This window comes from Salvia splendens, chromosome 22, assembly GCF_004379255.2.
Source record: "Salvia splendens isolate huo1 chromosome 22, SspV2, whole genome shotgun sequence".
Taxonomy (NCBI): Eukaryota; Viridiplantae; Streptophyta; class Magnoliopsida; order Lamiales; family Lamiaceae; genus Salvia; species Salvia splendens.
In genome coordinates this window covers 324,982-348,580 of record NC_056053.1, presented here as the reverse complement: position 1 = coordinate 348,580, position 23,599 = coordinate 324,982, and the positions used below count along the sequence as shown (strand labels likewise).

The window sequence follows — 23,599 nt, the reverse complement described above, 5'->3', positions numbered from 1 at the left end:
CCCACTCCTCCTCCTCAACGAACTAGATCAACTCGCCGCTACATCCATCGTGACCGGGAGGGAGCCCACGAAAGGCTGGTTGCCGACTACTTCAGGCGCCGTTTTCGCATGTCAAAGTGCTTGTTTATGCGAATTGTCAACACATTATCCGCACGTGTTGAATTCTTCCAAACAGGTCCAGATGCAGCCGGCCGACAAAGTATCACGCTGTTGCAGAAGTGTACGTGTGCCATCCGACAACTCGCTACTGGGCAAACGGCCGACATCTTCGACGAGTATTTGCATATCGGTGAGTCCACTGGAATCCTTTGTCTAAAGAATTTTTGCGAGGGCGTTCGTTCAGCTTTCGGGGATGAATTCCTTCGGGTATCCACCACCGATGATTACCAACGGTTGCTTCGTCTTCACGAATCAGTCCATGGCTTTCCCGGAATGCTTGGCAGCATTGACTGCATGCATTGGAGGTGGAAGAATTGCCCGACTGCTTGGAGGGGGCAACACTTAAGCGGTCACAAAGGCGGCGGCCCAACACTTATCCTTGAGGCGGTCGCCGACTACCGCCTATGGATTTGGCATGCATATTTCGTCGTTGTCGGATCCAACAACGACTTGAACGTGCTCTATTCGTCACCCCTCTTCAATGATGTGATGAATGGTGTAGCACCAGCGATCGATTTCACTGTCAACGGAACTACATACCACATGGGTTACTATCTCGCCGATAGTATCTACCCAAGGTGGTCGACTTTCGTGAAGACACTCAGAAACCCGCACGACCCGAGATGGGTTCTTTTTGCGCAACGTCAAGAGTCCGCGCGAAAAAACATCGAAAGAGCCTTCGGGGTCCTTCAAGCCCGATTCAACATTGTGAAGGCCCCGGCTCGGCTGTGGTACGTGAATAATATAGCCGACATCATGTTCACGTGTATTATCTTACACAACATGATTATAGCCGACGAAGGGCCGAGGGCGGCTAGCTTCTACAACGAGGATGAAGCCGGAAGCTCAACAGCGAGGTCTCCCCCACGCCGAGGTGAGCACACGACGGTTTGCCAGAGGATCGAGACAAGGCACACAATGCGCGATACTCGAACTCACATTCAGCTACAAGAAGACCTAATCAAACACATGTGGGCGAAATTCGGCAACGAGTAGTGGTTTTTTTAATTTTTAGTATTTTAATTATGTAATTTTTAATTTTCAGGATTTTAATTATGTCGTTTTTATTTTATTTGTCATTTGTAATGTTATTTAGGTTTTTTTAATGAATTTTAGTATTATGGAAATGTTTTTGTTTAATTGAATTTTAAATTAATTGTGCTCGTCCTTGCGGAAGAGCACAGCTGTGGGTGTTGTGCTCTTGCCAGAGAGCAGGCAGAAAAAGTGGGCCCGGGCCCACAACCGTGCCGCTGGCAAGAGCACGGTTGTGGATGCTCTTATTATTATTATTCCCTCGTGGTTCCTCTCTAAAATGATATCGTCAATGATACGAGATTTTAGTTGTATGTAGACAAAATTGCCGGGTCAGCTGGTCCGTGCGCGAAAGTCTTTGATCAAGCATAGATTTGTCTTAACATTGTACTTGTCGTAGTCATAATCTAGATGGGTGCCACGGAGAGTCTCTACTTCCATGAGTTGAGTTTATTGAGCAGGATTTCCGCTGCCATTTCTCTATCGGCCACCTTCCTTATTTATACACATTTATGATATTCATTTAATTGTGTAATATTCGCCCAGTCGAATCAATACTTTCTGACCATTATAACTTTAATATCACTAATGTGTATTATATGTTGAATATAATGTTAACTAAACCGCAATTCACAAATGAAAAACATATCATTAAAACTCACTCATGTTACAACAACAAAAAACATATATTTGCATTACTATTACTAGTAAATCAAAAATTGCAACAACATCGATAAATCATGTATAGTTTGCATCAAATTTTGCACACATGTGAATCAGTTGCTTTTTGACATACACTACACATATGAACAATATATAAAGAAAAGCATGGGCCGAACATCAGTTGAGTCACAAGCTATCGAGCCATGCATGGGCATGAAATACAATGTCATAGTTCAATCCGCGAGACATCAGAATACGACGTGGTCCCTCTCCAAGGCGCAAGGCTTGCGCACTGCCTTGCCGGTACCGTGTTAATTAGGCCTCGCGGTAGCCTAACATGTGTGTGCGACTGAAAGTTGATGGAAAAGAAGAACAAACTCTAGTTGGAGTTCTACGGGATTGCCTATAATAGAAGTAATAAAGATTTTATATCTCAATGCTTTTACAAGCTTACGAAGAATTCGTATATGTAGAATTCTAAACCTATGTGGTTCGACTCTTTTGATACGACTCGGGAGCGGGCATATTTGGTATTAATACACAAAAGTAGGGTCAACATGCCATTAACTTTAACTTTTAATTTAATAATAATATTATGTATTATTCTCTCCGTCCTCCATTAATTGGCACTAATTTCCATTTTCGTTCATCATCATTTAATTGACACCCTTACTTCTTATTATTTTTAGTAATGAACTCACCTTCCACTCACATTTTATTATAAAATTAATAAGGGATGAAGATAGTATAATGTGAAAAGGTTCGAATCAAATTATTATTGAACAAATTTATCGTTAACTTATGCAATATTTTTTCAATGTGATCAATATTATTTATATTTTAAATGTTTAGTAATATAAAATAATATCATTATTAAAAATAAATTATACGCATATTAATTATTATTATTATTATTAGCTTCTCATCTGATTAGTTTAATGAACAAGTTCCAAATTCAAGCATCGTTAAAAAAAATTAGCCTTATAAAAATTTTAACCATTACCCTCCAGAAAATAAAATATGAGTAATATCTTAGAGCATCTCCAGTGGCGGCCTTTCGGTAGGACGTCGGGTCGGACGTGCGGAAGGGCGTTGGGGACGTCCGCCATTGGAGCGTCGAAGGTCGGATACGGACGTCCCGTGAGGACGTCGGGTGTCCTCGGACGCCGGCGCGACGGGCGGGCGGACGTCCGCCATTGTGGCGTCCAGTCGGACGTCCCGTTTTTAAATTTTTTTTTTAAAATCATGTATGTTTTTCCGATGAAGTTGTTAATTTTTCTCGTTCGTATTCTCGGTCAAATTTTATTTCCGTAAATGTAAATTGTTTTATTTGTAAATGTATGATTTTTTTTATTGTGGGATGTCCTAGTGGGAAGGGCGATGGGAAGGGCGGATTGTGCAGGGGATGTCCTAGTGACGTGGCAGTGGAATGGGAAGTCCTAGTGACGTGGCCGGATGTGTTTTTGAGATGTTCTAGTGGATGTCCTAACGGGACATCCGCCAACTGGAGATGCTCTTAATATGGAAATACTAGTAAATCAGAATTTGTATTTTATATATTCTTTTTGGATGGTGGAATCTGCTTTTCAGCACCCTTCTCAATAGACCTAGAGCTTTCCAACAATCTCAACAGCAAAATCGTTCAATTTCACAGCCACGAAGCTTCAATCGGAGAGATATGAAGCAGCAGCTGCTCTTCGCGCTCAAATTCCTCACTCTAAGCGGCGCTTACATGTTCACGCGCTCCCGAACTCCGGCGCACAAGCTCCGGAGCCCCGAGAAATCGCTGGCTGTTCTCTTCATACTCGAAAATCTGAAGCGGATTTTCGTCGACAACCGGCGCCTCATCAACGATTCTAAGATCGACGCCGAGATTTTGGAGAACGACGTCCGCCTCTTCAAGGCGTTCCTCAAGGACTGCGCGAATCGCCGCACCAGGAACGCGGCCATCGAGGGGCTGGCGGCGGAGATCGAGGCCGCGGTGGCGGAGGCGGAGGATGCGATTGCCGCCTACGCAGCTGAGGCGGCGGTGGTTAGGGATCGGAATTTCATTCAGAGGGCTCTCGGCGGGCAGAGGAAGCTCGTCGCCGCGGCGAGGAAGGTTAGGGCTATGAAAGTTAAGGTGAGGAATATTTATCAGAAGAGCAGGGACAACTTTTTCCGGTAGGCTGAGGGATTTTGGATTTGGATTTAGATTCAGATTTAGTTTAGATTTTTCGTTTTTGTGTATATGTATCAGACTTTTTATTTAGCTTCAAATTGCAGTATTAATATTTTCAATTAGGCCTTTTGGATTGCTACAAATTAAATTTGTTTGATCTTATGATGAAACTATGAGGTATTTTTATAGTTTTATGTTTAAATTTATGGATTCCTCGTGCGAGTAGTCGACTTTTTTGGGACGGGGTGTGTTTTTTAAATGATTAACATAACATTAAATTTATTGACGTGGTATAAAGTCTCTGTGTTTTAATTTATTACTATAACTGATCAATGTTGTTTAAGTAACATGACATTTTAACCATATACTTTATATTTTTAAAATCAACTACTAAAACCCAATAGTTTTCATCTATATATCCAAAGTTAAAACAAAAAAAAATTGATAAAATATCTAAAATAGAAAAAAAAATGGCTATTTTCATGGATGGAATAATGTTAAACTTTTATTAGCATTTTAATCTAATTAGCTTTGGTACACAATAAAATCTGAGCTTTAATAAAAGATTTACATGATAAATTTCTAACCAAAGTAGTCGACACATAATTGCCTCAACTCAAATAGGATTAATGTAAAGCAGTAAAGGGTAATTCTATATGGCCATAATAGGACATTATGGATATTAAAGTATTCTTCAATCTTTTATAATTTTGACAATGTATATTTACCTCTTCTTTAAGCCCAAGGTAAGGATAAGAGAGTTTTTCTTTGTTTTTTTGTTTGGTTGAAAGGCAACAACCTAAGCAATTTTAAAAATTAACCAATAAAGCCAAGTAGTTTATTTACTAAAGTCAAATTTCCTTTCGAATTAGTCATCCCTTTCTAAAATTTTCTTATTTTTTATAAAGGTAAAGAACGTGAGAAACGCTTTCTAAAAATAGGAATAATGTAGAAATAATTCAACGTGAAGGGTCAATTCAAGTCAGCCACTCAACTTTATAAAGCTACTTTTTCTTGCATATATTATATTAACATAATAAAATATGGCATCATTGATAATGAAAAAAAAATACTAAATCAAAACTGTGTATTTAAAGTTGTCTTGTACAGTAACATTTTGTCCTGATAAACTTCCTTCAACTAGTTTTATCAGTTCCATCATCCATTACCTAAAATCTCCAAACTAGAAACATATCTATTCAATAATTTTTCATAATATCGACCATACTCAGTGGAACACTTAATGAACAACATCCAAGTGCAATACATATGCTACAATATTTTCTCGGAAAATTGAATAAAATCACATAGCAACACTTAAGTTCAGCACAAAGAAATGAATCCAAGGGTAACACTTATTCATCGAAGGCATTCTCTTGAGAGAGAATCAACGGCGATGATTGATCATACATCAAGAGGAAAAATGGTTAGGGCATCCACAATAGGACGGATGTCCCGGCAGACATCCCGACGGACTTCCAAAAAACACCTCCTGCCACGTCATAAGGATATTCCACTGCACTGCCACGTCATAAGGACATCCCACTACAAAATGGCGGACATCCCAAGGACATCCAAAAAAACAATAAAAAAATCGGGACGTCCGTCGTGTCAAAGCAATGGCGGACGTCCCGACGGACGTCCCGGAAAGCCGCGGAACTCCGATGTCCGCAGCGGACGTCCGTATCCGTATGCATGCTGCCTAATGGCGGACGTCCGGCACGCCGGTCCGACGTCCGCTGGGACATCAGCCATTGTGAATGCTCTTAGCTTGAACGCGGCTGTGATGGTTTGCTCGTCCCCCTCCTGCCTTCTAGGACCTTCTTCTCGTTAATTTTCAAGGCAGAGGCAGCTGCACATTCAGTACGGTACAAGTCCAGTAGCTGCAAGCCCGATTGGAATGTAATGAAGTTTCTCGCAGTTGCGCAGCTGAACACACCTGAGGTTTGGGAAGTGATGAGCTGAAGCTTCCCAAATCACTAAATCCGTGCGCCATATGTGCAGGACTTCAAGGTTTCGGAAATGCCCATCCACTGCTGTCCAGTTCTTCCCGTTGAATGCATTATCATTCAACTTGAGCACCTCCAAGTTCTCGAGCAATCCTAGGGTGGACATATGAGACCAATCAAGAAAGGTATCGGCTAATATTAGGATCCTTAGTTTCGGAGGGAATTGATAGGTAGGAGGAAGGCGGCTCAACTGGCCTTCTGAAGGCGGGCTGGGAAACGTGTCATTCACTAGCTTCAACCTTTCAAGATTACGCAATCTCCCCACACTCTCAAATGATCCACTCTTTCCTTCCACGAGAAGAGATAGGCGCCCACGAATGCCTAACTTCTTCAAATTGCAGCATTTGTCCAAAACATCTTCAGTGCAGTTTTGAGGTGAAATAGTGCTGAGCGTTTGAAGCTTTTCGCCTTCTTTACTAGCTTTACCCGTCTTAGGCAAAACAGTGCAAGCACTCGTCTTCAAGTGTCTTAACTGAAGTAACTTCCAAATATCAGCTTTAACATCCAGGGTACGGGATGTTGGGATGTTGTGTCGATTATGAGGGTTTGAAGGTTCCAAAGCTTGGAGAAGGCCGTGGGAAGAATAGCAAGAGTGATAGACAGAGTGATGTAACGCAGATGAACCAAATGGTACAAATCACTTGGAATTTTAGTCATTTTGATGGGCTTGAATTCTAAAACTCGGAGCAATTTGAAATATGCAGGTATGGTTGAACAGCTCTCCGCAGGTAAGTTGATATCTTCTCTCGAGAAACAGATAAACGAGCGGACATGTGGACCAGAAGGTTTTGAAGAGACAAATCTTGAGACATTCGAGCGAATACACAGACAACGACAGGTTAGTACATTAGAAATGGGAGGCTCAAAATCTCCTTCATCAGTCTTCATTTCTTGAAGGAAATTCTCCTTTTCTTTGCAACCTTCTGATTTACAGAAATCGCGCAACATGTCATGAATGCGGCACATTTTAACTTTTCCACAAGGCTTCCTCTTGTCAACCCTCACCAAGTTCCTATTGATAAGCTCCTCCAAATAGCTTTCAGCAGTTTCCTCCAAATTAAGACCGGTTTTTGGTTGTATGAATCCTTCTGCAATCCACATCCTGATCAACTTCCAAGCCGAGATCTCAAAATCCTCAGGGAACATCCCGAAATAGAGAAAGCATGCTCTCAGGTGAAACGGCAATTTATCATAGCTCAAAGCTATAATCCTTTCCATACGTCTTTGTAGATCCTCCTCAGTGAGATATTTACTCACGCTCTCAGACACCTTATCCCAAGCTTTCACCTTTGCACTCATTTCATGTGAAGCCGAATACTTCTTGGCAAGGATGCCTCCTATGACCACAATCGCAAGTGGGAGGCCACCACATTGCCTCACGATTACTTTCCCAAGAACTTCTATCTGAGTAGAAGGCCATTCGGGCTTACCAAAAACCTCAAGCTGGAGCAGCAACCAACTCTCTTCAGTAGTCAAGAAACGCAGATTGTAGGGACCCCTGTTGTGATTGACATGCCAAGCCACTTCCTTGTGACGACTAGTGATCAACACCTTACCCAACTTATTCCATCTAGGTAGAGCAACTATTAGCTTATCCTAATCCTCACTCGTCCACAGGTCATCCATCACAATCAAGAACTTCCCTCTCTGCAGAGCTCAGCAACCAATTGAGCCAACTCCTGATCATTTTTCCGATACATGTCCTCAGTGGGCCTCATGAGTTGTTTCAACATAGAAAGAAAGACATCCTTTTTAGTGAACTCCTGAGACACATACACCCAAACACGAGTGGGGAAATCGTATTGAATGTCTGGATCATGATAGATCTTCCACGCGAGCGTTGTCTTCCCAAGGCCGGGCATACCAATGATGGAGATGACATCAAGCTTGTCTTTTTCTCCCTTGACGAATCCTATTATCTTCTCAGCTTCGTCCTCAAAACCCACCACACCCTCTTGTCGTGGAACTGGCGCCTGTTAGCAAGTACACCCTTTTTAGAACCAAAGTTACAAAATCTCTTCACACAAGACAAAGCTAACTACTGCATTACATCAAAAAATGACTTACTAAACTTTACATCTCACATCTTTAAATGATTTAGGGGCTTCAAAATCTTTCAACATAAGCCTTAAATACTGTAAAGATCCTAAGTTTCTAGTACTAATTATTCACTCATACTGTAAAGATCCTAACTTTCTATTTACAATCATGAAATTCCCAATTTCAAGAATCAATCAACTCCATGAAATCCCAAATCCAACAATCCAATTTCAAGATTTAAGCATGAAAATCAAGAGAAAATTGGCCTCAGATTCGTCAGGGCCTCCATCAGAAAGGTTGAGGGTTGCGAAGTCGGGCTTGCCTCTGTCGCCATAGATGTCTCCGACCTTGGCGCCGACCTTCTCGACCTCCTTGGCGATGGAGAGGAGCTTGACATGGGTCTGGAAAGCTCTGGCGAAGCGGTTTCGGGAGGAGGACTCGGTGGCCTGGGTGACGAAGGCGTCGATGACGTCCTCGGCCTCGTAGACGACGTCGCGGATCTGGCAGACGAGCTCGCGGAGGCTGTCCTCCTCGCGGCGGCGCTTCTTGGTGGAGCCCTTGAGGAAGGATTTGAAGAGGCGGAGGTCAAGCTCGAGGCGCTCCAAGTGATCCTTGGCGTCCTTGATTAAGTGGACGTGGTAGAGGAGGAGCTGCTGCAGATTCTCAAGCAGGAACTCCACCGCTGCGTCCGCCATTCTTGATTGCTTCTAATTCCACCTCTCTGCTCTCCCTCTGTGAAATGAAATGAAAGGGACCACTCATATTTTGGAATAGTTAATTAGTGACTGGAAATAATTAAATTTTATTTTAAAATTGAGTTAACTTGGTTGACGTTGAGTTAAGAGATGCAGTTTACGTGTATGTAATGCTTAGGGCATCCATAATGGGCGTCTTATGCTCCGCCACATCAACAATCTATCCTCCTAACCTTCCACCTGTAGTGGGACCCCTTAAAGTCCATCTACAGTTTTCACTACTATTTTGTTAATTAATTTTTTATATTTTCAAATTTGTCCATGCAAAATTATTAACAAAAAAAATACTACAATTAAAGGTAAATCTTTCATTAATAATTAAAAAAACAAGTTACAAGAGTTAGAAATAAAAAAAAAAACAAGTTCTCTAAATCCTACATTACTAGTTCATTCCCAGCTTGCGGCACAGATCATCGATCATCCACGTGAGGTATTCGACTCTGGTCGGGTCGTTGCACTGCATGAGTGCGTGGAGTGTGTCCAAAAACGTCCTCCGGTTGGCGGCCTCCACCAACTCCGCGTAGGCATGTCCCATAGCCGAAGTCGGGGCCGCGGTCGAGGCCTATGAGAATGTCGCCTTCGTCTTGCCCTTGTTCTTGGCAGCCTTGACGCCAATGGGCCGCCGGGAGAACACCGGTGCGCCGCTTTCGCTGATCGTGTAATCACCGGCTGCGGTGTTCTTCGTCCTCTTTGCCGCAGCCGAGGACAAAATCCCTCCTTGGAACTTCTGCTTGTCCTTCAAGAGGAGCCAAGCGTTGTAATGCTTGAAATCGCCGTACAATGACATGTACGACGCAAGCGCTATATCGCGCACATCAGTCAAACTCTCGCCGCTGCCCTGCTCCCTCAAGCATTTCTCGTACTCTGCCAAGAATAAGTTGACTTGCTTCTTCACCTGGTGCGAACTCTTCATTATTCTCCGGAGGCGGCAACTTCTGGTCATGTTGCCTATTCCGCTTCTTTTTGGTGCGGAGCCCGAGGCAGCGGGATGGGGCGGGGGCGCGGGTGGGAGACGGCTCCATGTCTGACAGCCCGTACGAAACAGTACTGAAGTTGGGATCGTACTGGGTGTTGGAGTCGAAAAGCCGATATTCATCAGGGTCTGTACCCGGCCACCATGCACCACCACCAAACATCAGACTATTCGGACTTGGGGATCACCGGGATTCATTTATAAAGTGAAATAGAGAATGATGAGAGATGAAAGAGTGAAATGTGAAGAGTGAAAATGAAGTGTAAATTGTGGTTATATATATAAAAAAATTTGAAGAATAAAAAAAACGAAAACGCGTTACATCGTCCGTCTCGTCCACAGTGGGAGAGCGGACTATGCATGGTCAAACGCGTATCGTCCGCGGACGATGGATGTGTCATCGTCCGCATACCCACAGTGACGGACGATAGCCCGCCCGTCCGCTCCATTGTGGATGCCTTATGGATGGAATATCAACGAATTCGTCTATAAATGTCAAATACCAGCAGTAACATCGATCTTAGACCCTCTATAAAATCGTCAAAGGCCAGCTATTAATAAGAAAATAGAAAAAAAAATTAATCAGCACATATAACTTTTACAACATTAATGTATGACCATTTGGGCCTATTGGGCAACACTGCCTATTTGCAAAGCCCGATCCACTATGTTCATCAAGACCAAATGTGCTCGAGCGTCATCTATACATGGAATAATAAACCATCGAGTCTCGGGCTTCGTCGTCAAATGGGCTTCCAAATTTATGTGCTTCTTTCCACGCCGACTGGCCTACTTTCATGTGCTCAGAGCAATCCAGTAGATTTGATTTATAGCATTTATTTTCCTTCTTGGTTAACCGTCAGTCACCTCTATTGTTAATGACGATCCTTGCACCATGCGCCACTATCTCTTGTTGGGTACAAACCCATCTCATATCGGATGAGTGAGAGAAGTTGGAAGATGTATATAATTCATGTCCAACCCGGCCTTTTGGGAGTGACCCAAAAACAAATCCGTGTGGGCTTTACCTAAAGCGGACAATGTAATACTAATGTTGTAGTCAACGATCTTAACATCTCTCAACTCAGATGACGATATTCACCATTGTTTCTGACCCACAAGCTATGTTTTCTGAATTTGCCATTGATTTGAACGTGGATAGAAATATTTTGTAGTTCATGCATGTGAGCGTGTGTGTACGTATTCGAAACAGACAATTAAGAGTAGTTTTAGAAGCAACGTTTTAATTCTAATCTGGAAAATTAGAGGCCGTTATTTTTGGCATCATAAGGTTGAGAAATTGAACTGCTGCCTCTTTTAGAAAAGCGAATTTGGCCATTTTATTGTTACTTTTTTCAACATTATGGAAACATAATTGTAGTCTTTATTTAAGTGACATCGCTTTTTTATTGCGAAAATGCATGCCTGTTATTCGTCTTCTATTGGCCGTTCCAATCCTTAAAAATTTGTTTTATGTATATTTTATTTTACTATTATAATAAAAAAAATTAATACAAAAGTAATAATCGGAGGGTTAGCAAATCAATTTCCATCATTTCTCAGATTTATTTTTTCCTTCCTACTTCGTATTTAAAAAATAATAATAAATTTTAGTATTAATAGATAAAGTTTCCACTAAAAGTTTCATCACATTATTTCCTTTTTCTACAATTATTGTAATCACATAGACTCATGTAATATCGTATTGTAAACATTTTGTTCTCATAAATTCTTATTTCGTGCGTTCGCATCCTAAAAAGATTCATTATTCAACCCTAAAAATATCAATAACAAGGTTTCAATTGCAGACAACAATATATGTTATTCCAACATCGCCACACACTACACATATATATATAGTCCAACAATTACACAATACTACTAATGTGAGGAGCACCATATTATAGTTAATAGCATACCTCACTTATTACATCATACACTAACTACACTGGTATAATATTGTTCTATTTAAGATAGAATTTCAACCCCTAACCAAACATATCTCCTCATCTCAAAATCCCAATACAATATTCTTGAAAATAAAAACAAAAAATGAAAAAAATCTTCCTAGCGACACTCTCGCTTCTAGTGATTGCCAATCTCGTGGAGGGCTTTGACTTCCACGAGGCCGAGCTGGAGACAGAGGAGCGGCTGTGGGACCTCTACGAGCGGTGGCGGAGCCACCATACGGTGTCGAGGAGCCTTGACGACAAACACAAGCTTTACAACGTGTTCAAGGCCAATGCACGTTACATCAACGATTTCAACAAGATGGATAAGCCCTACAAGCTTGAACTCAACAAGTTTGCCGACATGACCAACCACGAGTTTCGAAGCATCTACACCGGTTTGAAGGTGAAGCACGGTCGAATATTCCAAGGGGACCCACTAGCGAATGGAAGCTTCATGCACGAGAATGTCCAGAGTGTTCCGACCTCTATTGATTGGAGGAAGAAAGGGGCAGTCAACCCCGTGAAAGATCAAGGCAAATGTGGTAAGATACACTTTCATTGAATCAAGGTCTTGTTTTCTCTTTTTAATAGGTAAAAAAACAAACAATTTTAAAGATGAGGAACGTGAGATCCTTGGTCTCTCAATTGTCACATTATAACTAAACGAACACAAGAACACAAATTTGGTTTACTTTATAATTGTACATTACATCTGGCGAATACACAATATAACATGGTCGAGTGTTCGTTATTTTATGGGATATTTATGGAAAAGCATTTATTATCACAAAGAAACATTGAAAAATTATTGTCATAAAACTCTGAACTCAAATTTAGAATATATAGCATCTAACAAAATAAATTTTTGCTCTTAATCGTAACTTAGTGGAGCTAAACCGTAAGGGGCTTAAAACCCCATCAAATAAAAGAGGTTTTTTTTATTATTAAACTTTCTTTTCAAATTGTCATTTTGGAATATCAAACTCATAATTAGCATTGATCGGACTTTTTATCTTCAAAACAGGCAGTTGTTGGGCATTTTCGGCGGTGGTTGCAGTTGAGGGGATAAACTACATCAAGACAAAGAAATTAGTGGCTTTGTCTGAACAACAACTTGTTGATTGCGACAATAACCTAAACCAGGGATGTGATGGAGGGCTAATGGATATGGCATTTGATTACATAGAAATTAATGGAGGATTAACAACTTCGAAGATATATCCCTACAAGGCCAAAAATGGAAAATGTGATACGAAAAAGGTGAAAATAATCAGATACTACTAGTATATACATGTTGGTTATCTTGTTACAATCTTCTACTACAGGAAAAGGCTACAGTGGTATCCATTGATGGACACAAAAGTGTGGCCGTTAACAACGAAGGCGCCCTGTTTAAAGCAGTAGCTAACCAGCCCGTCTCTGTGGCCATTGAAGCCGGAGGCCCTGATTTCCAGTTCTATTCAAAGGTAACTCGAATCGTTAGAACATATTTTTGGTTGATGCAAATATATTTATTTATGTTTTTGTAATGCGATGACAGGGGATTTATACAGGGAAATGTGGCACGGAGCTGGACCACGGGGTGGCAATTGTAGGGTATGGGAAGACAGTCGATGGAATCAAGTATTGGATAGTGAGGAACTCGTGGGGAGCGGATTGGGGCGAGAAAGGTTACGTTAGAATGAAACGTGGGATTAAGGATAAACATGGACAGTGTGGGATTGCGATGGAAGCATCTTATCCCATCAAAAAGTCGGCCAACAATCCCGGGGACGATGAAATGACTACTCCAACAGAGGCTGGAGAGCTTGTACTACGCCACTCATGCTAGGGCGATCATCAGCTTCGTCTCTCAAACACAACGCTGCAACTTCGGCCATCTATTTATATGTATGTATAGGGATATGATGAAGAAAATTTCACAAACAAGAAATAAAAAGTACTGTCATACTTTACAATACTGATTTTGTTACCTTTGCAGCTACCGCCACGCGAAGGTTGTTTCCCTTGAGCCTAGCAACAACAGGGTCCTTGTGTTTTGCCTGTTTACAAATTATTCAATCTTTTTGCATATAATAAAGAAAAAAGTGTGAAAAACACTCTTGATGTTTACACCAAGGTACAAATAAACTCTTATGATAAACAAATGGAAAGAATAGTGCCCATACCGACGCCATAAGCCACTGCATATCCCATGGTTTACGGCCAGTTAGCAGTTCAAGGATGACCACACCAAAACTGTAAACGTCGGTCTTACTACTGAGCTGCCCATTCGACACATATCTACCACACCAAAGCCATTTTAGTTATTATGCCAGACTCATTATTCATATGTATTGAGGGGTAAGGACATACTCTGGGGAGGAATAAACTCGTCTCAGGAAAGCAGAGAAAGGCACTATAGTCTCGTGACAACTTGCCTCGACATCATGGGGTCGAGTAGATAGATCAAAACCAGCTATTTTAGCAACACTACTGTCATTGAAAAGTAAGATGTTGCTGGACTGGATGTTGCAATGAATCTGTCCTCTCTTGTGAAAGAACTCTAGTCCTTTTGCAGCCCCTACGGCTATTTTAACTCTTCTCGCCCATGACAAGCCCTGACCACTTGTAGAACCTAAACATATGTTTGAAATTAACATAGATTGTCTTCCCACAAACATGAAAACTGTATGAATTATGGCTTACAATGAAGAATGTCATATAGGGAGGATTGGTGGGAGAATTCATAAGCCAAGAAGCGTTTATCACTGTGCACACAGTAACCGAGTAGCTCAACCACATTTTCATGCTTCAGGCCAGACAGTATTGAAACATAAGACACAACAACTTACTAAAGCAAAAGCACATAAATTTGTTACCAATCTTGTTAAAATAGTATAGAATAAAATGTAACCTGTTGAAGAAATTCTTGTTGTGGCTGCTGGTTGTAAACCTTTTCTATTGCTGCATCCTTTCCATTTCCCAGGATTGCGCGATACACACTTTTTTCACCGATTGCATCATTAATCAAACGCATTGGGCTAAAACTATCAGTAATGATGTTGATAAAATCTAGCGGAATTGCAGGAACAGAAATCGGCACCATTTTTCAACCTACTGTTGTTCCTGAGCCACAAGATCATCACATATAAATAATCACAGATCAAGAAAATTGGCTCACCCATTAAAAAAACACCTTTTTTACCATATAGTTTAACTATGCTGAAAATTGCATTCAACAGCCAGAAGTGTGATGGAATTGGCTCTGTTTTCCCCTGCTTTTCAAGTGCAAGCTCAAGCTGCACTACTACCTGAGTCATCGTTGGTCGTTTCATCGGATTTTGATGCACGCATCTCTTAGCAAGATCAACGTATATCTTGAGACAATCTCCGATATTTCTCCCCAGAGATTGGAAGCTACAATCTGAGCTAATTTACCCTTAATAATCTTCTCATGAGCCCACATGGTTAGGCACAACTCATCACTTCCAACAACACCACTCCGAAATCATACACATCGCTCTTCCTCGTGAGTCTACCAGTGGTGAAATAACTCGGATCGAAATACCCAAATGAGCCCTTAACACTTGCAGTGACGTGGCTAGTCGCCCCCAATTGCTTCGCGAGGCCGAAATCGGAAACCCTAGCGACGAAATCTTCATCCAGGAGGATGTTGGTGGACTTGACATCGCGATGCACAATTGAGCTGCCGGTGTGGAGAGAATCCAAGCCGCGAGCAGTGCCGATGCATACCACGCGAGGGAAGAGCGGTGGTCGGCCAGCGTTCCGTTGGGCATGTAGTCGTAGACGAGAAGCATCTCGCCCTGCTCGTCGCAGTAGCCGATCAGCGAGACGAGATTGCGGTGCCGGAGCTATGTGAGGGTTGCGATCTCGCGCTCGCCTTGGTTGGATTTGGCTGATAGCCGCTTGATGGCGACGGGAAATCGGCCGTCGAGGAGGCGCCGAATCCGCCGTTTCCGATGAGATGCGCGTCGTTGAAATCTCCGGTGGCTGATTGGATTTCAGATAGTGCGAATTTCGGGCCACATGATTCGTATGTGTTTGATGATATCATGTTTTGAGCTGAAAGCTTAGTGCAAATTTGAATGATAACGAATTCGGAAATGGAGGGAGAGGTTGTTGATGAAGCAATAGTTAGTTAGAAATTGGTTGATGATTTTATTTGAATTGACTGTTTCCTAAGGTAGTGTTCGGTTTGAAAGATAAAATAGTATGAGATTCAATATAGGATAAGGTAAGATGGGCCTTGTCTTGAACTAAATTAGTACTACTAAATTTTATATTGATGTTTGGTTGAAGAGACTATGTCTAAGATACAATATAAGTTAAAAGTTTGGTTGATGAAAAATTAATACAAATGTTACAATTAATTAATTTATTTATCATAAAATTTACAAAACAATTTTATTTATCATAAAATTTACAAAACAACAACCTTCACATCAAAACAATGGTGGTCGATGTCTGCATTGAAATCTCCAGTCCAATCACTAGCCCCAGAATCTCCTTCTCCTACGATCTCAACGAATTCGACTTCGTCCCCATCGAATCTCACAATCATCTTCATTTGAATCCAACAATTGACTTCGATTCATACCTCCCCCAAAACCTCCAAATCTCCTCCGCCGACGAGCTCTTTGCCAACGGAAAAATCCTCCCCGTCCAGATCAAAACCACCGCTCCACCGAATCAAATCGAAAATATCGATTGCAATCCAAACAAAAACACGAAGAAGAAGCGGCTGACAAAAATAGTCGGGGGGTGAAGGGTGAGATGGATTGTACGGGATTAAAGCCATATTTTTCAATCTTGATATGGGCTTCGTCGGGCCATGACTCTGAGTCGCGGGCCGAATTTTGGTGGATATTGACCAACCGAACACCGGATTATATGCAATCCTGGCATAAGTTCGAGTAACCGAACGGCGCCTTAATGAATACCTACCTGTCTGTCGGTGTCCCACTCTAATTTGACTACAGTTTTATTGTGAAAATTTCAATCTAATTGTACCATGCACCATTCCAGCTTTTTTATTTTGTAATTAAAGTCAATTAATATTAAAGGAGACAAAGCGAAAGTCATACAAACACGGTGTGTTTTTGCCATTGATTTTATGTTTCGTTTAGTACGTAAATAACTAGGGTGACGAGTGCTAATACAGTAGATATTAATCAAACAGCAAAAATATTCATCTTCTTTCAAATAAAAGCAACAATAAAATAAATCCAATATGACAGCAAGGACTGGAAAAAAAACGAAAACAATCAAATTTATATGATCAAGAATCATAAAAAAGAAAGAAAATTGAATATGAGAAGATTGAGTTAATATCGAAAATTGATGGAAGTGAGTACAACCAAAATTGGACACAGAAACTAATTTTCACAAGCTATTATAACTAAATCACCTAAAAGAATTATCACACATCATTTACAACAAGAGTGGTCACTTCCTTTCCTGCCCACCAATACAAAATGCAAAGTCCCCAAAAAAACCAGAGGAAGATTCTGTTTTGTAATAATCAAGATACAATTTTTGGCAATGGGTAAGGAAGATTCGATCATTTGTTAAAACCTTTGTGCAGGCGCTCCAACAATGCAGCCGCATTGAAGACTGATTTGCAGATCAACGAGCAGTGAAGACAAGTCGGATCAAAGACTATCCTTCTTTCTCATGATGAGATGGGTTCGTAAGGGTACTGTAACCAAGGGTGTTTCAGAGCCTCCGATGCAGAAGGTCTCTTGTCTGGGTTCACTTCTAGCAGATGAGCAATGAAGTCAATGAAGCCTTGGTCCCCCATTGGCAATCTATGTCTCAAGGATGACTTTTTCGGTATCAGGTATTCAAGTCTGTTACTATCCTGAGGAGAAGAGAGGAAGTAATACATCATTTTCTTCATGTACACAATTTATATGTAGGGCGCGTTCTCTTTGGTTGTAAATTGACAACCAGAGAGAATGCACCCGTAGAGTAGCAAAGCTATGTTAGCTGTGGATGCATCTAAGTGGAGAAAGTTGGAATTTTGCATTTAGTGGTAATGCCATCACATTATTATTTGTTAAGTGAGACTGAGAAAAACGGTTGTTCTAAGCCCACGAACCATCCTCGTTTTGTCATGCAATCACTTAAATGTTAAGCATGCATAAGAAGGGGAAGAGTAACATGCGGTACCTGGCTCCTTTCGTAAAGCATGTGATTCTTGGTGAAATATTTGTATGTGTCACGTCCTTTGGCAAGCATTCCTTGCTCAATAGAGCCTATGATTCCGATAACTCGAGCAAGTAAGGTGGCAGGAGAATCATTTTGAAAGAGTACCTACAAAGGAACAGATAATATCATCAAAGAAACGACAAAATATAGAAGCCTATATTGAATGGCTGTGTAATTCAATTTTAGAAAAGCACGTCGTTAACAGCATAACTTACATTGCCTGTGCATAGTTCTGCCAAGATGCAACCAAGGGACCAAAGATCAATCTTTTTTCCATATGGGAGTCCCAAAATGACCTCTGGAGCCCGGTATGACCTAGACTGAACATAAGAACAGAGATGGTCGGTCTCAAAGCAACTGCTTCCTAGATCGATAACCTTAACCTCACATCTACTGTAGCTTTTGACCAAAATATTTTCAGGCTTCAGGTCACAATGAATGAGGCCAAGACTGTGTAAGAATTGAAGAGCTTCCAAACACTGAATCGTGATTGACTGCAGCAATCAAAATTATAGTCAGCAACAATACTAAAATAAGCAAGCAGACAATAAATTTAGGACAAGACCTGTAGTCTTGGCATTGTAAAGTACACTTCTCCTCCAGATTCCCGGTTAAACTTGTGGAACTCATATAGGTTTGCTTTGAGCAATTCACAAACAATCAATAGATGCTCCTGCATATATAAATAACAGTCAGTAGTGTCCCTTTTCCCTCACAGACATATTATGGTTGATGATCACAAGCTTGCAATACTCACATCAACTCTCAGCAGTTAGTATCAAAAAGAGATTGATAGTAGTTTGGTCATAATTCATAAATAAATTATGAGCTTAATTATAAAAATTGTATTTCATTCAATCATGTTATGTATAGTGTTGAATCTGTTGATATAGCCTTCATATGATGATAAGATTAAGACAAGGTTGTCTAAAGCAATGCACATATATCAGAAGCTAGCCATGAAGAGTCAAACCAAATGCTAAAAGTTAATGCTGAACAATCTACGTCAATCAAACAGATGGAAGAATTGCTTACTTACGCGATAGTAGAAGTAATCATACAACCGAAGAAGATGGTACTTGTCACCAGGATCATGTTTATTTACATACTTGAGCAACTTTATTTCATCGAGGCTCTGATCAAAAAAATCTTTGTTGTTCTTTATAATTTTCACACATACATCCATGCCAGTATGCAGATCATGTGCCTGAATAGCTTTGCTGAATGCAGCTGATCCAAGATACTCGGTGACATGATAACGACCAGCAATGACTGAGTTCAAAACAACATGAAAATTCTTGTCCTCCTCAAAGCCGGTCCTAAACACAAAAAACAGAAGCACAATTGAGGAACCGCTTCTACTAGTAATACCACAGACAGAAGTAGTAAAGTAAAAAGAGTGGAGGTTATATAAAATTTACAGTCATTACAACCACACTCCCATAGAAGTATCACAAACTTCTAAACCAAAAACAAGGAGTATTCACAGGATGCTGTGAAAAAAAGATGGACAAGGTACATGCCTGTTTTTTCTGTGGACAATTTTCAAATCGAAGGTCTCAAATTCCTCCTCTTGTGCTTTGATTTGCTTCACTTGCTCTTGAACAGCTGTAGCTTCCTCATCCTCGAGGGCCTCCACTGGATCCTCTTCTGTTACGCCTGTTGTTTTCATATCTTGTTCTTTCTTTAAAAGTTCCCTATCAATGTAGCCATAATTAGAAAGAGATGACAGACTTGAATTTGCTGATTCCCCAGCATTAGCATGTTCATCCCTTGAACTCTTAGTTGGTGAGGAGTCATTGCTTTTCGGCCTCCATGATGCAAGCATGTTGTCATTCGCCATGTCATGATCATAAGCTTCATCACCCACAATGGTCTTATTCTGGTTTGACCACAAAGCTTTGCCTGAGCTCTTTTGCACCACTTGTCCATCTCTAGGAGGAGGAAATGAGAAACCTCCATCTAACTTTGCTATTGCATACGGATTCTTGTCATTACTCATCATATGTTTCTCAGTATTATGAGTCTTTGATTTAGATCTCTCACCTGTATTCTTATCCGAGTCATGTTGTGAGTGTCTAGACCCTTGAACACCAACATCATGATACTGAAAGTATTCTACATCACCTTCACTGCTGTCTCCAACCAAACTTTCTCGTACTTCACTGCCTATATCAGCAGCATCACTGTTGATTCCTACACCAATAGATCTAACTGAACTGTGTTGATTATCATCCATGCAGATATCTGGCTGCAGCCTTCCCAGTTCACTCATAGCTTTTCCATCCCCTAACATAATGAGTTCATTTGTCTGAGACACAAACCCCTGCCAAACAGGTTCTGAACGCATCAACTTGAGCTCCTCCTCGTCCATCAACTGCCCATCATATTGCCTAATCATATCATTATCTCTGTCTCTCCTGTAAATTTCAGTAGCTGACAGCCCATCATGGTCATCTGCATACACAATAGCACTAACGGCTTTCGACTGGATATACCTTTCCCCAGAGAAGTAAGAATCCTCCTCGGCAAATGACTGGTCATCTTCATCATTTTTGTGCTGACTCCGTTCTTGAGTGTCTGGAACACTCCCATGTCCAGTCCCCTTCTCATTGTCACTTGGGTAGTCGATTTCATGAGCCAGAAACCAGGTCTCATCTTCAATGGGTTGTCTCATATAGCCAACATCATCGTCATCTTCATATTCATCAGAGTCCCAATATTCATTAGGGTACTCTATGGATTCACTCATTCCATCACCAATAGTTGCAAAACCAGAAACCAGGTCAGAAGTATCCTCGGTGATACCCTGACTCACAGATAGCCAATTGCCTCCTCCTAGCCTCTTTCCTATGAATCATCAATTTCCAAATAGAAATGCAATAAGCAAACAGATAGCAGTCAAAATAAATAAATTTCTAAGGGAAGGATAGAGAGAAAGAGTTGATATATATAAAAATGCTGTCTTGCCAACAATGTGGTTGTTGACGGGAAGGATAAGAAGAGAAATCATTTTAAAGAAATTTAGTGAGGAAACAAATTGGAAACCGAAGGAGACTGCAGAAAAGATCATCCATATTTCACATAGTCTGTGTTCTTCTCTACACAGCTAAGAGTTAGAAATGTCAGATAGTTCGAGCATATATAATCAAATCGTGCTCTCAAGTAAATTCCCAATTAAAGCATATCAGCATATATAATCAATTAGAGAAATTCCATGACGTTCTTGTTTACACCTATATAAGCATGATAGTGACTTGTGAGCATAGCTCGCATGGTGGGAAAGAAAATATTCTAGAAGTATTTGGGAAAACCTGTTGCACTGATCTCTTGGCCAATAGGTACATCCAGAAATGACCCAATAAGAAAAGCATTGTCGGCATCCAAGATCTTCGGTGCATCACGTTCATATTTCTCCTCCCATTGAATATTGAAAGGCTTGTCTTCTGTCTTGAGTCTCACAGGTGGTAGCCTTGGTAACTCTTCCCTTTGGTTCTCAGGTGCAAAATTAAATTCTAATGGACCGAATTCTTTGGGCTCAGCTCCATGATTCTTCCCAAAGAAAAGAGCTCTACCCACCTCATCTACTTGCTCCTTTATTGCTGCTCTAATGTTATTGACTCCTGCTTTCCTTTTACCCTCCTGTTGATCAACAACAGCAATAGCTCTGTCATAACTTGTAGAAGTATCTCCACTGGAAGATGGGAAAACAGTTTTCACATGACACTCTTTCCGGACCTCTGATGAAGGTTGACCAGATACATCGCTTCTGGACCAGAGATTATCAACGAGATCATCCTTTGAGCATGTGATGTTTGGCAGTCTTTGTTGATCTACTACCTTATTATCACTCTTCTTCTCATATGTCAAATCTGTGCTAATACCAGGCCAAGTAATTCCCTTTTCACCAGAAACACTGGCATCATCACCAGATTTGTGGTGAACTTGACCACTTTCAAGAGTCTCAGATGAATCCATGTTTGCTTTTCCAGGAACCTGGAATCCCAAAAAATTGTTCTCACCGATACTGCCACCATCATTCTGGTATGGAGTAACTGGACCATTGCTTGTACCGTACTTCCACGAATATAAATCAAGCACAGTATCATCCAAACCATTGGAGAACACAAGGTTCTTCTCACTTGCTGCAATATTCTCACCAGCCTTGCTCTGCTTTTTTGTAGTGCCAGCATTTTTCCACTTGTTATCCGACTCATTTCTTCCAGTTCCGCTATCTACCTCTTTCACAATTAGCTCCTTAGATGAGTCAACAGTACTCAAGGCAAATGAACCCTTAAAACTTTCCACGCCATGTCTAGCACTTTTTGTGTTTTTATCTTCTTCTCCCGAAACAGCCCCATTTACTTCTTTACCTGATCCACTTGACTCCTTATCATCAAGCATAAGCTTTTGAAGAAGCCCATTCAAGTCAGGCCTATTACCCAATTCGCTCCGTAATGCAGCCTCTGCCTTTGTAAATTTATTCTTTTTCAGAAACTCCAGTATACCATCTACAGAACCCGAATCAGCCATTCAATAATACACACTTCGAGCACTCCGAACCAAGTACTCGAAACACCACTAGCCTAAACCTGAGAAAAACAAATAAAGCATAAACCTGTTATTCAACCGAACCTTCAGCTCCCTGCTCTTAGAAAGAGATAAGCAAAAGAAAATCAACTTCAGACTTTTCATATTTTCACCATATCCTTACAGCTAAAAACCTACGAAAGCAAAACAAAAAATGGGAAATTCAAACTAAACCCACACGTCTAAAAGCAGAGCTAAGAACAAATATATAAAAATATCAAAGACGACATTTATTACGATACCAAAACTTACAAAAGCAAAAACAAAACCAAAAAGGGAGAAATTCAAACTAAAACACAATCCTAAAAGCAGAGCTAAGAATAAATATCAAAGATTGCATTTTTTCATAGATCCCAATACGCAAATTCCATCAACATTCGCAATACCCGAGCTACAAGTAGTAAATTTCCTAGGGATTAAACGAAAAAAACTGAAGGATATTTCATAAAGATCTGCGCTTTAACGAAACCCTAGAAAGCACCAACACTTCCGCGAAATGGGAATGATTGCCCCAACGAAATGGGGGAGCATTCGAATTAGATTGAAATGAGAGGCAAAAGAAGCTTACAGATCGATGAGATGCTATTCGTGAAGCCAACAACGGTGCAATTGAATCCATCGCCAAAACTTATTTAGAAATTCTGAGTAAACAAAATTTGAAAATCTTCTTCACTTTTTGAGAGTAAGCAGTATCAGGAATATGTTAATCCGAATATAAAAATCATAATCTGTGGGGTATGCTTTTGTTAGGTCGGAAATTAAATATAAAATATTTATTAATAAAATTAACAAGGCCTGCAAAATTTCTGACCATGAGGTGTGATTGGATAACAAAAATAATATTCCAAAATTGAAAAAACTTTAAATACCTTCAGACATAGGGAAATTGATTAAATTACTAAGTTGCCCATTTCATACCGTTTTGTGTCTCTGTCTTGATGAGTAATAATACTCACATGTATATTTGTTATTATCTCTATCCTAAACATTTGTGTGAAATATTTCAAAAAGGGGAAATGTGAGATTTTGAATAGGGTTTAGGGTTTAGGGTT

The 23,599-nt window shown here is 40.6% G+C and overlaps 3 protein-coding genes and 1 pseudogene across 7 annotated transcripts; 1 reads left to right on the top strand and 3 right to left on the bottom strand.

Annotated features, from left to right (window-relative positions):
* Positions 1–5,173: 5,173 nt before the first annotated feature.
* LOC121787771 lies at positions 5,174–8,813 on the bottom strand (annotated as a pseudogene).
* A 3,031-nt stretch (positions 8,814–11,844) lies between these two features.
* LOC121787110 (vignain-like) lies at positions 11,845–13,575 on the top strand. The gene is made up of 4 exons (XM_042185739.1): positions 11,845–12,286; positions 12,769–13,004; positions 13,070–13,210; positions 13,285–13,575. Exons 1-4 carry the CDS (start codon positions 11,845–11,847, stop codon positions 13,573–13,575), a joined length of 1,110 nt encoding a protein of 369 aa, XP_042041673.1.
* LOC121787111 (pto-interacting protein 1-like) lies at positions 12,139–15,854 on the bottom strand. 3 transcript variants are annotated; one of them, XM_042185741.1, is made up of 7 exons: positions 14,932–15,854; positions 14,641–14,852; positions 14,433–14,535; positions 14,100–14,361; positions 13,913–14,027; positions 13,718–13,786; positions 12,139–12,229 (listed from the first exon to the last, which is right to left on the bottom strand). In XM_042185741.1, the coding sequence occupies exons 2-7, from the start codon at positions 14,830–14,832 to the stop codon at positions 12,197–12,199; spliced, it is 774 nt and encodes a 257-aa protein (XP_042041675.1). In that variant the 5' UTR covers positions 14,833–14,852; positions 14,932–15,854; the 3' UTR covers positions 12,139–12,196. The 3 variants fall into 3 exon arrangements, with proteins under 3 accessions (XP_042041675.1, XP_042041674.1, XP_042041676.1); XM_042185740.1 differs by lacking the exon at positions 12,139–12,229 and adding an exon at positions 13,486–13,624; XM_042185742.1 differs by lacking the exon at positions 12,139–12,229 and adding an exon at positions 13,520–13,608.
* A 1,181-nt stretch (positions 15,855–17,035) lies between these two features.
* Positions 17,036–23,262, bottom strand: LOC121787206. Of its 3 annotated transcripts, XM_042185882.1 has the most exons (9): positions 23,116–23,262; positions 21,696–22,549; positions 21,272–21,599; positions 19,481–20,807; positions 18,997–19,276; positions 18,523–18,630; positions 18,173–18,451; positions 17,919–18,062; positions 17,036–17,607 (listed from the first exon to the last, which is right to left on the bottom strand). In XM_042185882.1, the coding sequence occupies exons 2-9, from the start codon at positions 22,488–22,490 to the stop codon at positions 17,419–17,421; spliced, it is 3,450 nt and encodes a 1,149-aa protein (XP_042041816.1). In that variant the 5' UTR covers positions 22,491–22,549; positions 23,116–23,262; the 3' UTR covers positions 17,036–17,418. The 3 variants fall into 3 exon arrangements, 2 of the variants coding, with proteins under 2 accessions (XP_042041816.1, XP_042041815.1); XM_042185881.1 differs by having other exon boundaries at positions 21,272–22,549; XR_006047296.1 differs by lacking the exons at positions 17,036–17,607; positions 17,919–18,062 and having other exon boundaries at positions 18,314–18,451; positions 18,993–19,276; positions 21,272–22,549.
* Between the last annotated feature and the right edge of the window lie 337 nt (positions 23,263–23,599).